The 16961-nt window shown below is 44.0% G+C and overlaps 1 protein-coding gene across 1 annotated transcript in view; it reads left to right on the plus strand.

Annotated features, from left to right (window-relative positions):
* Window positions 1-1422: 1422 nt before the first annotated feature.
* Window positions 1423-16961, plus strand: part of LOC308135349 (la-related protein 4B-like) — a gene marked incomplete at its 3' end in the record, with an annotated part of 35732 nt that continues 20193 nt past the window's right edge. The window contains 2 exon segments of the mRNA XM_080503278.1: window positions 1423-1914; window positions 9686-9819. Coding sequence (XP_080359404.1) covers window positions 9739-9819 — 81 coding nt within the window. The 5' untranslated portion in view covers window positions 1423-1914; window positions 9686-9738.

Consider the following 16961-nt stretch of genomic DNA (forward strand, 5'->3'; position numbering starts at 1 on the left):
TTTTAACCTGATTTCAGAGCCAAACGTTTCACTACTATAAATAGTTCACGACTGTTATGATACAACCTGATGGGGGGAAAAAAAACGGGGGGGGGCGGGGCCACATCGTTGTTGTGGGCGTGTCGGTCGGAAACCAGCCAATCAGCGGGCCCTTGTCCACTCTGGGCCACGCCTCTAATCGGGTGGAGGATCACGAGTGAATCCGCGTGCGCTCAGTCCCACTTTGGACCAATCAGGAGGCGAGAAGCGCAGCTGGGAGTTTAACACGGTTCCTCAAACACCTGCCTTCTTGCTTTATTTTGTTTTTCCGTTCAGTAATTTATTAATAGAAAAAATAAAATACATACATACAAAACTCAAACGAGCATTGTGACATTAAAGATTGTGACAGTGAGCATTAAAAATACTGAGTATCGTGAAACTGTGATAATGGGTATTGTGACGTAGTAATATTGAGTATTTGGACATAGTAGTATAGAGGTTCAAGGTGTTTTATTTGTCATTTCAACAGTAAAAGCCAGGTTTCACAGTGGTGCCGACATACATAAATAAATAAGTATATACACAAGAAAATAGAATAGAATAAAATAAAATAAAATAACAGAGCAGTGCAAAACAGTGTAAAATATTAGTCAGAATTCAGAAGCTGAAGAAAGAGTATAGAGTATCGGCATATAGAATATTGTTTTACTATAATCTCGTAGTCCAATGATAGAAAACAGGATTATTTATCTTGTTCTCGCTGTTTATCAAGCGTCTGTTTCTCTGATTCAAGAGGTTTTTTATTGATAATACTTTTTAAAGATCACCAAGAAAAGTCCTAATTAGTAATATTACTGACAACAACAACAAGGTTATTAAAAAAAGGAAAATAAAAAGAGGATAAAACAGATGATTTGGATGATTTTCCTGTTTTATTTCGCGGTGGAAAATCTTTAAAGAACGACAATCTGCTCTGTGGGTTAAAGTGACCGGGAGCCTCCGCCGCTGCGCCCCGGGGGCTCGGGCTCCGCGGTGCCGCCTCCACCCCCCCCAGAGTGAGCCCTCCACCCCCCCGGAGTGAGCCCTCCACCCCCCCGGAGTGAGCCCTCCGCCCCCCGGATAGACGATCTCTGCTGCCGCCGCAGACGAAAGGGAAAGGAAACGCCGACTTCTCTAAAACACCCCCCCCCCCCTCTCTCTCTCTCTCTCTCGCTCTGTGTCTCTCTCTCTCTCTCTCTCCCTCCCTCCCTCCCTCACTCACTCATCTCCGGCTCTGTTTGGTCGCTCTGGAGCTCCGACACCAAGCCTGCTTCGGCCCCCCCGGTTCCAGGCTTCGCTCCTCGGGTGTGTTTCCGTGCCCCTCCCCCCCCACCCACCCACCCACCCCCGGCGCCCCGCTTCCCGCTTCCCGCGCTCGTTGGTCGCGAGGAGTTCGTCAGATTCGTCGGAAGTTGCTCGAAGCTAGCGTGCTACAGCCGCCTAGCTCCGGCTAACTCCGCGCTAGCCGTGTTGCCCCGGGGATCCCGCTTCTTCTTCTTCTTCTTCTTCTCCTCCTCCTCGGTCACTTTCAGAGAGAGGGGAGGGGAGGAGGAGGGTGGAGGGGGGAAAGGAGGCGTTGACCCTGGCCGCTTTCTCCCGCCGTCCGGACACCGTGTGCGGTGAGGTTCAGAGCGGATAGCCCGGCCGGGTCGCAGCTCGCCAGTGCCCTGCGTATTTGAAGGCCTCGTCCCGGCGGCGGCTCCTCCACCACAGTGCACCACCTCCCCGGCGGCTTGAAGGCCTCATCCCGGCAGCGGCTCCACAGTGCACCGCCTTCTCCCCGGGCAGACGAAGGCCTCGCGCGGCGGCTCCTCGGGACTTCTCCCCCCCCACCAACCCCCACCCCGCCCCGCCGTCACCGTGTGAGCACCGCCGGGCCGCGAGAGCTGACAGGTGAGTCCCAAACTGTCAGGCTTGTGTGGAGGCGTCTGTTAGCTCGCCTGCTAGCTGGATGTTAGCCCGATTCAAACCGGTTGGGGGTTGAGGGTTGGGGGGGGGGGGGGATCCGCGAAATCACGCCGGAGGTCGCCATCTTTCATTGGCCGCTGCCGCTGCAGGCGCAGCCAGCGAGCCGTGGCTGCTGCTTTAACTTCAAAACACGACCAACCCCTCCCTCCCTCCCTCTCTCCCCGGGTTTCGGACCCGCACCCAGCCTGGTGAAGTGTTCCGGGGAGGCGTGTGGCCGCCGGGGGTAGGGCACGGTACGGCACGGCACGGTACGGCACGCAGCCGCCTGCATTGCGTCTCGTCGGGGGAAGTTCACCCAAACAAACGCTCCTCCGGTGCTCCGGTACCATAAACACCGGTTCAACCACCCCACCCCTCCACTCCCCTCCTCCTGGGGCCGGTGGCCACGGTAACCCCCCCCCCCCCACCCCCGCTGTGAAGACTGGGGGAAGGTTCTGGTTCTGGTTCTGGCCTGTGGCGGGCTTGGGGCCTGGGCCTTGCTGTGGAACCCCCCCAGACGGAGGGGGGGGGGGGGGGGGGGGGGGTTGTTGTGGCGGTGCGGTTGCCGTGGGAAGGAGGGAGGCTGACGGAAGCGCGTGTTATGGTTCGTGTCTAGACGCGACGATCGACCCACTGCCGGGTGTTCTGGTGGACTGTGATCCGGGTCAGGCCTGGTGGTCTGGATCCTGATCCCGGCACGGCCAGGCCCGGCCCGGCTCGTTTGCAAACCTCTTTGCACTTTTTTTTTGTTTTAACCTCTTATTACCAGAAAAGTTACTTCTGAAAACTCAGCTGCCACACGTTTTCCCACAAGTTGGAACTCGACTGCAGGTTTGCACCAAGTGTCACAAGGAATCACTTCACTGTCCTGCTTCTCATCCACATGTGTGTAAAGTCAGGTGTACACTATATATCACCAAGTTGTCGCCATGGCGACGTCAGTGATTGTAATCTACAGACGAAGGCTAAACTGACAGTTTGTGTGCAGTGTGGATTCGTGCTCGGCTTGTAGACACATTTTTTCCAATCAGATTGCAGATCATGTTTCATTCAATTATTCATCATAGCTGCTGTTAAAAGGTGGAAGAAAAAAAGATTTGAAAACAAACTCTCCTCTTCTGAAATGCTGCTGAATGTGATATAAACAAGACAAAACAATCATAATTAGGTTTACATTTCGTCTGGAAAACTGATAATTGATATGTAAAAAGACATGTTTGCTTATCATAAGCTAAATCCATATTATAGTACTCAAGAAGATCACATGTCAATATATATATAATATAATATTAATAATCAGCAGACCTCAGGCCACATATTTGTTCACTCCCGGGTTTTTATCGTTAATCATGTAAAATCTGCGCGTGTCGGAAGATTTCGCTTAGTTATATTTAAAGCTTATTTCTGTTTCACTGCTGCCCCGAACCGTCCGTCTCTACTTCGTTTACCACGTCGACACGCTTCTCCTGCGCCTTCCCGAAAGCCGACGGGTTCCGACAACTCGTTGCAGTACCGGCCGTGGTCACGGGGGGGCAGTGTTGAGATCAAATGACAGATTTGTGAAGCGACAAGTCAACGAGTTTGTAAAGGCAGAGATATTTCTGTTCTCATGTGGACTTGGCTCATAAATCAAATTTATAACTCAGTCACTGAAACAAGTTGGAAAACTGAACTTTAAAGAGTTGTTTAATGACGTTTCTTTACTTATTATAATAATTCGTTATCGTATCTCATCACATCTTTTGGAGGAAAGTGGCATAAAGCTGACCAAACTCACACACGGTTTAAAATCCCAAATGTTGTCCTGTCCTTTTTTTTTTTTTTTTTTAAAGATTTCTTATACATTGTTGAGTTTTGCCGTCCTTCAGTATAACGTTTTTTTTTTTTACAAAAGTGCAACAAGCGACGACAGTGTGGCTGCAGAAAGACGAGCTGTGACCATGAAACTTCACTTGTGACAGTAAGAAGTACAAAGCGAGTCCTTGGACGGTCTTAAAGTCTTCAACATGCTTCGGTGGTACAGAGATACAAAGAAACCTGCCGGCCAGCAGGACGTCTCCGTACCGGGACGGTCAAACGTAGACCAGGGGGGGGGGGCCACACTTTTTCAGCCTGCGAGTTTTCAAATACATTGAGGATTCTTTATATGTACAATGTATAATGATGTGCCTTGCAAAACCGTATGAGCCAATATTGTGCAACACGACATAATTAACTGTGAACATTTGTTGTAATTACCTGAGTTTACTTTGATGTTACTTTGATCTTTGGTATTGTGACGGTCGACGGGCAGACGAGACAAACACACTTCGAAAATGACATCGTGAAAAAAAAAGTCCACCTCCCCTTCCTCGTGAAAGTGACATGTCTTCGTCTTCTCACTTGGTCCGCCCCCCCCCCCCACTCATTTTTGGGGGCTTCAAATTTGCGGTGACTCGCTGACTAGCTTGTTAGCTTCGCCACACTTGGTGTCGTTGTTTGCGCGGTGACCTGAAGGTCAGAAAGATTCAGCCGTCATCTGACGCTGCGTTCGATCGTACTCGTATTTCGTAAAGGTAAATTAGTTTCACTACACCAGCGTCGATTTTTTTGGATAAACTCCGTCCATGTTTGCCTCTAAAGGCCGATATTTAAGTCGCAATTCGTGACATCCTGCTTTTTTTCCCCCCCAGGATTCTGACGGGCTATCTTGGCTTCGTGCTTTGTTTACACTGCCCCCTACAGGGTCGGCTGCTCATAGCAGCTCTGAACCAGCTGTGTATGTCGGTCAGTGTAAATTAAGTTTTTTTTTTTTATAAACGTAGAAAGGGAAATACCAGGTTTTTTTTTTTAAAACTTGGTATGTGTAAATGTGGCCTGAAACCTGCTGTGTGCTGGAAGTCGTCCAGTCTGAACCGTCCAAGTAAAGAGTTATTCGTTGTTTCTAACTTGGGGCCCCGTTTCGCACAACAATGTTTGAAATGAAAACGAATCATTTCCAAAAAGTTCTAAATAAGAGTGCTTTGTTTTTGTTGTATAACTCATTGATTGTTCCATATCTGACCTGTTGTATTGAAGTGTGGGGAAACGCCTGTAAAACACATTAATCCAAATTGTTCTCCTACAGAAAAGAGCGATTAGAGTCGCTAGTGGAAGTGGTTACAGAGACCATACTAGTCCTTTATTTAGACGACTAAAAACACTGAAATTTAAAGATTTAGTGGAGTAGAACCTTCTAAAAACCATGTTTAAAGCTCATCTGGAAATTTTACCGAACAAATTGCAAAACAGATTCGCCAAGAGAGAAAACGTAGATCTGAACTGAAAGGAACTGAGGTTTTTAACAAAACCCAGGTTTCAATCGGCCGCAAAAGAAAAATGCATCTGAATGGAAGGAGTCGGTCTTGATTGTAAAATTAAAACTTCTAAATCCATTGACGTGTTTAAGAAACTTGTTAAATTGTCAATGTTACAGAAATACGACACTGCGGAGGAGCAGATCAACCTTATTGATTTATTTTGTGTTTGATGTTTTGGAAAAAGACGCTGCATGTGAATGAACTGGACTGTAAATGATTCTGTGTTGATAAAATAATAAGTTTTACTGAGCATGTGCAGTATTGAATGAGTGAATGAATGGTTTATTTCGGTTACAGTTTCAGTAGAAGTGCAGTTGATGAATTTTTGTGCAGTTCATGGTACGAGTTCACACAACTGTGATTTTTCACTGTTTCCACAATATACGTGTATATTTGCAAATATACTTGTAACCGAAATGGGTATTAGGCTGAAGCCGAGGCTTATTTTAGCCTATCCCTTAAAAAACCCGTGCGGTTACCCCAGACACCCGTGATGCAAAAAATATAATCAAATTTTTAAAAAGCAACTGGAGAAATAAAAAAATAAATAATAATAATAAACAGCGACTATCGCCATGGGGACCAGCACCATGTCCCCTCCCCCCCTCCCTTACATGGCGATGGGGCCTGAACCTTTCCGATAAAGTTCCACCCTGGAAGCCACCGTTGTAAACAAACACCCACGACGCAGCGGAGGTTTGGCGTCGTCACGTGAAAACGGCCTCCGATTCGAGCCACACCTTGTTGAGATTTTAACCGTTTGAGTGCGGGGAGGCTGGTGTTCGGCCCCGGCGTTCGCCGGCACCCCGTCCACGCCGTGTGTCAGTATGTGTGCTCAAAGGTCAGCAGGCTTTACAGCCGGGCCATTCTTTTTCTGCTTTGTATGCAAACGCAGCGAGGGCCCGTGGCCGACACAGGCACCCGATTGTCGGGCGGGATTACCACCGCTTTACAAACTGCTCCAGCTGGATTGGGAGGAGAGAAAAAAAATAAAAAAAATAAAAAGGTGTTTCTCGCCCTGTTTGGACACGGCCCGGGTCCTCCGCCCTGCTTTGTTGTTCTTTGGCGGACGCGTCGAGGTCGGGTGTCGTGGGAGTGGTCGCCCAATGGGATGGCCGGGTCAGAAAGTGGACGGAGGAGGAGTGAAGTCGTAGACTTGACCCACGCAGAAGCGACAGCACACGGGTGGAGGAGGATGTTGGGCCACATTGATGAAGGTCTGGAGGTCTGTGGTCACGTCGGGGAAGTTTCCGCAGAAAACGGACAATTAAAGACGTTTAAGCAACCGTTTTTATCAGTCAGATCAAAGAGATCAAAGAACTGTATTATCTCTGCTACCCACACAAGATTCAATTAAAGTGACTTCATGTAACTGATGCGCTGCATGTGAATTGGATCCTATTGTGACTCTTCTGTCAACAAAAACTGAAAAGCTTCTTTTATTAGACAATTATGACGTTTAGTGCATGTTGGAAATGTAAAAATAACAACTTTGGAAAAACACCAAAGCTCCTTCTCGGTAATAATAACGTATTAGAGGAATAAATAACGTGACGGCAGCGTCGCGTATTGAACCTCAAAACTGCTTCTTCAACCTTCAGCGAGGTTCAGAATCGACTTTCCTTTGGCTTCCACACAGTCGTGTCTCCAATCAGCCACAACATTATGACCACTGACATGATGTGACAAAAAGCTGAATGCAGCAGGGCGTGTCCAGGTTCCACTGTGTTTCATTTCCCTCAGTAAGTGAGCTGTGACTTTCTTGTCATCTTGTCTGATCTCCGGGTCTCCAGGTGAACACTATTGAGTTAGCCTCGTTAGCTAGCAGCAGCTGGTGTCACTGACTCATTGAGGTTTCAAATGCAGTTTGTCAAAAACTGTACAGAGGCTCGGTGCCGGTTTCGTCCTCTGGCTGCTGATTAGTTCCTCGATTGATCACTTTAATGAGCAGAAAGACAGAAAATGGTGAAAAGTGGCCCCCGTGAGCTCGGAGAGGCATTTTGGGGTCTGAGTCTTTGATCCTTTCAGACTTTTATCAAACCTCAAATACAAGCATTTGGAATTCTTTTAGCTTTTCAAGCGTGTCGGTATGTTTTAAAATAAAAACACACACACACAGTTGAACTATATAACTATATTACCGCCGGTTTTTGAAAAAGCAGCCGAGCTTCAGTGACGTCTGTTTGATTCATAGTGGAAAAATCTCCTTGTCTTTCATGTTCTGGTAGTTAAAGTGTCCGAAATGGGCTTTGAATTGTGAAAACGTGTTGCTCTTGAGAGAGGTGGTAAATATTTCACCGGCTTTCTATGTAGTCCGATTACAAAAATACTTGACTTGGCACCTCTTCGACGGTCTTCAGCGCCACCTGCAGGAAACGGCCTGAAGTAGCAGGAGAGGCGGAAGACGGCCATGTTTCTGATGCGTCGTGATGAGAAAAATCTCTTTAAAGTTATAACTTTATTAGAAAAGCTGATTGTTGGAGTCCGTGATGAAGAACCATCTCGTGAATACGGGCTGCAGCGCCACCTGCAGGTCGCTCAGTGAAGTCTCCTGCAGAAATGTCAGGCTGTCGGGGTTTCGTACATCTATTAACTGATTGGGAACGTCGCGATGACGACGTCCGTCATGGTTTTAGCTCAGTGTTTGGAAGGTAAATTTGTTATTTCCAAAATGAAATGAGAAAAAGAAATGTACCCTGAGGAAGCAAGGATCTGTCTTTGCATTTGACTTTCAGAAAAGTTGACGTGTTTTCTGTTGGCGTGCAGAAAGACGTGTCAAACGCGTGGCCCCCGAACCTGAATAGGTCTCAGGTCCTCGTCAGTCTCGGTCCCCGGCGAAGACGTCGTTTGCATCACGGCCGTAAAAAGAGGGAGGATTTGTGAAATCTGCGCCTGAAGGCTGCAGGAAGCAGAAACCTGTCTGTGTCTGAGAAACCACCGGCTTCTGTTCACCTCAAAGTGCCAGATTTTCTTTTTCAGATCCGTTATCAGCTGTTCGTCGCGGCAAGAGCAGTCTTGTGTGTTTATCACAGTGTTTTTCTACCTTTTTGAGCCAATCACACTTTTTTTCTTTGATAAAATCTGGAGGCACACCTCCACCCAGAAATGTTAAAATGTGAAACTCTGCAGCCTCTATTAACAATATAAAGTCTTTCTCATCAAAGACATCAAAGTAATTCTCATCAAAGACATCAAAGTTTTATCAACAGGAATCCAGTAAATCCAGAAAGCAAGGACTTTTTTTAATAGTGCCTCCCTCAGTGTGAAACCTGGACCTGATGGATGAAGAGCTGAGATCCTGGTTTTCAAAAACTTCTCCATCACTGTCACTGACACAGTACTTTGATACAAGATGGTAGCAGGAGGTGGAGATGAACCACACTGACGTCTGTCAGTTTACATTTCACCGGCAAAGTTCTGTGCTGCCCTCTAGTGGTGAAGAGTATTTATACAGGATTACTCTGCAACACACTGTGAGAGCAAAGGTTGTTTTAGAAAAAAATGTGAAATGCGACGTCGGACTGAAAAGTGGGATTTGTCGTCGTCGTGCACCGATTCACACTGGAACCCCCCCTCCCCTCCCCCCCCCCCCCCACCCACCAAGCTCATCTCAGCACAGTTGTTACTGTTCCACCACCATGGTGAACAACATGAATCTGACTTGTTTGTGTCCTCCTCTTCCTCCCCCTCCTCTTCCTCCCTCTTCCTCCCCCTGCTCCGCCTCCTCTTCCTCCCCCTGCTCCGCCTCCTCTTCCTCCCCCCTCCTCCTCCTCCCCCTCCTCCTCTCCCCCCCTCTTCCTCCCCCTCCTCTTCCTCCCTCTTCCTCCCCCTGCTCCGCCTCCTCTTCCTCCCCCCTCCTCCTCCTCCTCCTCCCCATCTTCCTCTCCCCCCTCCTCTTCCTCCCCCTCCTCCCCCTCCTCTTCCTCCCTCTTCCTCCCCCTGCTCCGCCTCCTCTTCCTCCCCCTCCTCTTCCTCCCCCTCCTCTTCCTCCCCCTGCTCCGCCTCCTCTTCCTCCCCCTGCTCCGCCTCCTCTTCCTCCCCCCTCCTCCTCCTCCCCCTCCTCCTCCTCCTCCCCATCTTCCTCTCCCCCCCCTCTTCCTCCCCCTCCTCTTCCTCCTCTTCCTCCCCCTCCTCTTCCTCCTCTTCCTATTCCTCCCCCTCCTCTTCCTCCCTCTTCCTCCCCCTGCTCCGCCTCCTCTTCCTCCCCCCTCCTCCTCCTCCTCCTCCCCATCTTCCTCCCCCTCCTCCTCCTCTTCCTCCTCCCCCTCTTCCTCCCCCCTCCTCCCCTCCTCTTCCTCCCCCTCCTCCCCATCTTCCTCCCCCTCCTCCTCTTCCTCCCCCTCCCCCTCCTCTTCCTCCCCCCCCCCTCCCCCCCCCAGCTTCCTTGGTGACACAGAGACTTCTCCCTGAGGAGCCAAGAAGCAGACGGCTCATGACTTCTGACCAGGACACGAAAGTTGTAGCTGAACCACAGGTGCAGCAGGTGCAAGCGGCAAAAGAAAACTCTCATTTGGTGAGTCTTTCACTTTTTAACCCTTTTCACTCTCTTATGACTCTGCGACATTGTTTGGCGTTGATGTTTTTTTTTATTTGTTGAGTTCCACAACATTCACACACAGCTGCACAGTTTTTTTGGGGTTTTTTGATTATTCGACCTGGTGTTTTGCGGCTCTAATCCGGGCGGTGATGTGGCGCGGCGCGACGCCGCCTCCGGTGGCTGTTGTCGTTTTTAGTCGTATTCAAAGTCGTGGTTTTGTGTACGTTTTGCATGTTGTGTGTGCGCCGTGTCGCCGCTGATCCCGCGGAGCTGCAGTGAAACGAGCTCGGCGTCAACGACCCCGGGAGGAACAGTCCCAGACTCTTCTGACTCGACACCCATCAGCCAGAACATTAGGACCACTGTGACCGTCTGGTGCTAGACCAGGGGTCGGCAACACGCGGCTTTTTGGTCCCTCCACTGCGGCTCTTTGATCCCTCCACTGCGGCTCTTTGATCCCTCCACTGCGGCTCTTTGATCCCTCCACTGCGGCTCCTTGAGCCTCGGTCCCACTGCAGTTCATCCCGGAGGGACGTAAGGAGGCAAAGCCACCCAGAGAGGGACGTAAGGAGGCAAGGCCACCCAGAGCGCAGTCCCGCTACAAAGAGTGGTCAAATGTAGGGTCGTGAACGACGCGGCGACGTGACGTCATTACAACAATAAAAGCATGAAGAACGCAGAATTGCGGCTGCAGGTCATGACAGCGACTCAACTGGTGTCTGAAGCCGGGAGCTTCCTGTACCTTTCACAGTAAAAGCCCACAGTTCCAGGAGGTTCATTACAGACTTGTTGAGAGTGACGGAACATTCTAGTGAATTCCACAACAACTACAGGACATTAAAGACACACCATCACACTCATGGTTCTAACAATCCACATCTCCCACATTTATCTTCCATTTTAATAATGTGGAGCGATAAAGGAGCTGAGAGCTGCAATGCATTATGGGAGTTTCTGTTTGTGGTGTTTTAAATGTAATTATTGGGGGTTATGTTAGGTTTGTAGTGTTTTTGTTGCTTCGTTCATGTAGTTTAGTTTATTAGTTGTAAGTCGTCAACCAGCAGTGAAGAAGGTTTTGTGTGTCGTGTCGTCCTGGCGTGGTCTTCCTGTGGGACTGTCAAAATAAAATGCGTGCGGCTCTCTGGGTGTTGAGTTCAGTGGGAAACGGGACCAAATGGCTCTTTGAGCATTAAAGGTTGCCGACCCCTGACCTAGACCAGATCGTCAACACTTATTCAGTCATCGTCTCAGCCAGAGTGCACATTGTGACGATCAGTCAGTGAACATTATTTCACTACGACAACAAAGAAGAGAGCAGGAACCCTTTAACCTCCTGAAAACGCTGAGGCGTCATCAGGCGGTCAGACTCCCTGGAGGAGCGACGGGAAGCAGCGTGAGCGGCTAGCAAAGTGAAACACAGCAGCTTTCTGGACGCGTCAGGAGCAGGATGGATGAACAAGCGTCAGGATGTGAGTGAAGCTGACAGGGTGGAGGTTGTGGCGGCCGGCTGAATGGAGGACGACGGGAAGGAATCCTGCCGGTTCTAAAAATAGCAACGTTTCATTACTGTCATTAAAGAAAAAGAACAGCAACAAAACAACAGTTTAAAGTCCCAGTGAAATGTAACACACTACTTTGTAAAAAACGATAGTTGGGGTTCTACTTCTAAGGTTCCTCCGACTCTGCCCCTCCACTGTTGTCGCATAACAAAGTTATTTGAATTTTTTAATCTCCAGCCGAGGAAATCGGGGAATCCTTCTTCTTCGTGGGCCATTGTGGGCGGAGCCTATGTGTGACGTCACGAGTTGTGCAGATCTCAATCTGTTGTGTTTATATCGGCTTGTTTCCCTCTTAAATATCCAAGTTTTTACAGTGTTTTGAAGTTATAGTCGGCGTTTTATGAGCCTTGAAGAAAGATTGAGCCTGGAAGAGACCGAGAGAGGAGGAGGGGGGAGACGCTAGCTCACACGGCTAGCGGGAGCCGCTAGCTCGGGCGGCTAGTAGAGGATCCAGTAACACCTGGACTCGTCTTCAGTGATTCAGTCTTCTAGCTCTTGGACATGTTGGATCCAGGAAGTCGGTCGTTCTGCCAAAAGTCAGGACTCAAAGCCTCAAAGGTGAAAAGTGGCGGCTGCTGAGGCGAGGAGACGAGGACGAATGGAGGACGAAGCGTCTTCTGCTTCCTCAAACATGTTCCAGACGGGGTCACCGATGGCAGAACCACCTTCTGTGTCTTCTTCATCAATCACTGGGTTTGAAATGACCATGATGATGAAATCTGGTTCAATTCAGCCTCTTCGTGGTCAAAACTCTGATCCTCCATAATGTAAACACAACTTGGGCGTGTGCACAACTCGTGATGTCACTCTATTATTGTCAGAAGCTCCGCCCAGCAGAGGAAATGGCGCCGTTTATCGGCTATTTTCTCGCAGATTGTCGTGTTTTAACATTTTACCTTCAGCCAGTTGGCAGGAAAACGTTCTAGAAGAGACACCAGAGAGTTCTGGAGGTGGAACCTTCATTTCACTAGGACTTTAAATGTTTCATGAGATGGCGGTTAGTAAAGTTTTTGGATGCGACGTGGTCACGTGACCGAAAGCCACAGTCCAGACGGTAGACGGTCCAGACGGTCCAGCTGCTCTGCTTAGAGCGGTTATTTTGTGCGATGGACACGTCACATGACACAACAAATGCTGTTTATTGTGTTGTACGTAGAAAAGCTTCACCCGATAACGAGACATCTTGTGTTGAAATGAGAGACTGACGATCGGGTGAGGAAACAGCGTGACGCCGCCCAACTCTCGTCAGGACCGACTTTTAAACACGCGGCAATGACAGGACCTGATTTTCCACATGATTATGTTTAATGTGTACCGCAGAAGGAACAACTTTTGAAACTCGACACTCGTGACCTGCTTGTTGTTATTCCTTTCTCTCATTGAGCCACAAGCGGCTGCTGGATGTGGGCGTGGCCTGTTGCCCTTTGTCGTGTCGGCGCGGAGATGAAAGCTCACCGTGACGTCTCAACTTTTACAACTTGATGTTGGTGGAGGGCCACAGCACAAAGTAGCGCTGCACTTTGGTTCAATAAGAATTCATTTCTTGATTTAAAACAAACAAACAACAACAAAAAAGCATTTCCTTCAACAGGATTTTAGTCCTAACCACCTCCGGTTTCCCTCAATCTGCCCCAGAATTGTTCTTGGTCACTGTAATTCAAATTTTCAAAATTCCAAGCTCGTTTAATTAAAATGATACGCTTTCATTAAAGTTTTTTTTTCTACTGTGAAACATCAAACTTGTGTGGAAACAATCGATTCCTCATCAGGCGTGACGCTCAAAACCTCGTTTGCCACCAATAATGTGATAATGACCGATAACTTGGAGGAATTTGAAAAGTTTACATGTAATAAAACTGAAACTGAGAGAAATTTGAAAAGTTTAGATGTAATAAAACTGAGAGAAATTTAGGAGGAATTTGAAAAGTTTACATGTAATAAAACTGAAACTGAGAGAAATTTAGGAGGAATTTGAAAAGTTTAGATGTAATAAAGCTGAAACTGAGAGAAATTTAGGAGGAATTTGAAAAGTTTTAGATGTAATAAAGCTGAAACAGAGAAATTTAGGAGGAATTTGAAAAGTTTAGATGTAATAAAGCTGAAACAGAGAAATTTGAAAAGTTTAGATGTAATAAAACTGAGAGAAATTTAGGAGGAATTTGAAAAGTTTACATGTAATAAAACTGAAACTGAGAGAAATTTAGGAGGAATTTGAAAAGTTTACATGTAATAAAACTGAAACTGAGAGAAATTTAGGAGGAATTTGAAAAGTTTACATGTAATAAAACTGAAACTGAGAGAAATTTGAAAAGTTTAGATGTAATTTAGGAGGAATTTGAAAAGTTTAGATGTAATAAAGCTGAAACTGAGAGAAATTTAGGAGGAATTTGAAAAGTTTAGATGTAATAAAGCTGAAACTGAGAGAAATTTAGGAGGAATTTGAAAAGTTTTAGATGTAATAAAGCTGAAACAGAGAAATTTAGGAGGAATTTGAAAAGTTTAGATGTAATAAAGCTGAAACAGAGAAATTTGAAAAGTTTAGATGTAATAAAACTGAGAGAAATTTAGGAGGAATTTGAAAAGTTTACATGTAATAAAACTGAAACTGAGAGAAATTTAGGAGGAATTTGAAAAGTTTACATGTAATAAAACTGAAACTGAGAGAAATTTAGGAGGAATTTGAAAAGTTTAGATGTAATAAAGCTGAAACTGAGAGAAATTTAGGAGGAATTTGAAAGGTTTACATGTAATAAAACTGAAACTGAGAGAAATTTAGGAGGAATTTGAAAAGTTTACATGTACTGAAACTGAGAGAAATTTAGGAGGAATTTGAAAAGTTTACATGTAATAAAACTGAGAGAAATTTAGGAGGAATTTGAAAAGTTTACATGTAATAAAACTGAAACTGAGAGAAATTTAGGAGGAATTTGAAAAGTTTACATGTAATAAAACTGAAACTGAGAGAAATTTAGGAGGAATTTGAAAAGTTTAGATGTAATAAAGCTGAAACTGAGAGAAATTTAGGAGGAATTTGAAAGGTTTACATGTAATAAAACTGAAACTGAGAGAAATTTAGGAGGAATTTGAAAAGTTTACATGTACTGAAACTGAGAGAAATTTAGGAGGAATTTGAAAGGTTTACATGTAATAAAACTGAAACTGAGAGAAATTTAGGAGGAATTTGAAAAGTTTACATGTACTGAAACTGAGAGAAATTTAGGAGGAATTTGAAAGGTTTACATGTAATAAAACTGAAACTGAGAGAAATTTAGGAGGAATTTGAAAAGTTTACATGTAATAAAACTGAAACTGAGAGAAATTTAGGAGGAATTTGAAAAGTTTACATGTAATAAAACTGAAACTGAGAGAAATTTGAAAAGTTTAGATGTAATTTAGGAGGAATTTGAAACGTTTAGATGTAATAAAGCTGAAACTGAGAGAAATTTAGGAGGAATTTGAAAAGTTTTAGATGTAATAAAACTGAAACTGAGAGAAATTTAGGAGGAATTTGAAAAGTTTTAGATGTAATAAAGCTGAAACTGAGAGAAATTTAGGAGGAATTTGAAAAGTTTAGATGTAATAAAGCTGAAACAGAGAAATTTGAAAAGTTTACATGTAATAAAACTGAGAGAAATTTAGGAGGAATTTGAAAAGTTTACATGTAATAAAACTGAAACTGAGAGAAATTTAGGAGGAATTTGAAAAGTTTAGATGTAATAAAACTGAGAGAAATTTAGGAGGAATTTGAAAAGTTTACATGTAATAAAACTGAAACAGAGAAATTTAGGAGGAATTTGAAAAGTTTAGATGTAATAAAACTGAAACTGAGAGAAATTTAGGAGGAATTTGAAAAGTTTACATGTAATAAAACTGAAACTGAGAGAAATTTGAAAAGTTTAGATGTAATTTAGGAGGAATTTGAAAAGTTTAGATGTAATAAAGCTGAAACTGAGAGAAATTTAGGAGGAATTTGAAAAGTTTAGATGTAATAAAGCTGAAACTGAGAGAAATTTAGGAGGAATTTGAAAAGTTTACATGTAATAAAGCTGAAACTGAGAGAAATTTAGGAGGAATTTGAAAAGTGTAGATGTAATAAAGCTGAAACTGAGAGACATTTAGGAGGAATTTGAAAAGTTTACATGTAATAAAACTGAAACTGAGAGAAATTTAGGAGGAATTTGAAAAGTTTACATGTAATAAAGCTGAAACTGAGAGAAATTTAGGAGGAATTTGAAAAGTTTACATGTAATAAAACTGAAACTGAGAAATTTAGGAGGAATTTGAAAAGTTTACATGTAATAAAACTGAAACTGAGAGAAATTTAGGAGGAATTTGAAAAGTTTACATGTAATAAAACTGAAACTGAGAGAAATTTGAAAAGTTTAGATGTAATTTAGGAGGAATTTGAAAAGTTTAGATGTAATAAAGCTGAAACTGAGAGAAATTTAGGAGGAATTTGAAAAGTTTAGATGTAATAAAGCTGAAACTGAGAGAAATTTAGGAGGAATTTGAAAAGTTTTAGATGTAATAAAGCTGAAACAGAGAAATTTAGGAGGAATTTGAAAAGTTTAGATGTAATAAAGCTGAAACAGAGAAATTTGAAAAGTTTAGATGTAATAAAACTGAGAGAAATTTAGGAGGAATTTGAAAAGTTTACATGTAATAAAACTGAAACTGAGAGAAATTTAGGAGGAATTTGAAAAGTTTACATGTAATAAAACTGAAACTGAGAGAAATTTAGGAGGAATTTGAAAAGTTTAGATGTAATAAAGCTGAAACTGAGAGAAATTTAGGAGGAATTTGAAAAGTTTACATGTACTGAAACTGAGAGAAATTTAGGAGGAATTTGAAAGGTTTACATGTAATAAAACTGAAACTGAGAGAAATTTAGGAGGAATTTGAAAAGTTTACATGTAATAAAACTGAAACTGAGAGAAATTTAGGAGGAATTTGAAAAGTTTACATGTAATAAAACTGAAACTGAGAGAAATTTGAAAAGTTTAGATGTAATTTAGGAGGAATTTGAAACGTTTAGATGTAATAAAGCTGAAACTGAGAGAAATTTAGGAGGAATTTGAAAAGTTTTAGATGTAATAAAACTGAAACTGAGAGAAATTTAGGAGGAATTTGAAAAGTTTTAGATGTAATAAAGCTGAAACTGAGAGAAATTTAGGAGGAATTTGAAAAGTTTAGATGTAATAAAGCTGAAACAGAGAAATTTGAAAAGTTTACATGTAATAAAACTGAGAGAAATTTAGGAGGAATTTGAAAAGTTTACATGTAATAAAACTGAAACTGAGAGAAATTTAGGAGGAATTTGAAAAGTTTAGATGTAATAAAACTGAGAGAAATTTAGGAGGAATTTGAAAAGTTTACATGTAATAAAACTGAAAAAGAAAAATTTAGGAGGAATTTGAAAAGTTTAGATGTAATAAAACTGAAACTGAGAGAAATTTAGGAGGAATTTGAAAAGTTTACATGTAATAAAACTGAAACTGAGAGAAATTTGAAAAGTTTAGATGTAATTTAGGAGGAATTTGAAAAGTTTAGATGTAATAA

This window comes from Blennius ocellaris (genome assembly GCF_963422515.1).
Source record: "Blennius ocellaris genome assembly, chromosome: 10".
Lineage (NCBI taxonomy): Eukaryota > Metazoa > Chordata > Actinopteri > Blenniiformes > Blenniidae > Blennius > Blennius ocellaris.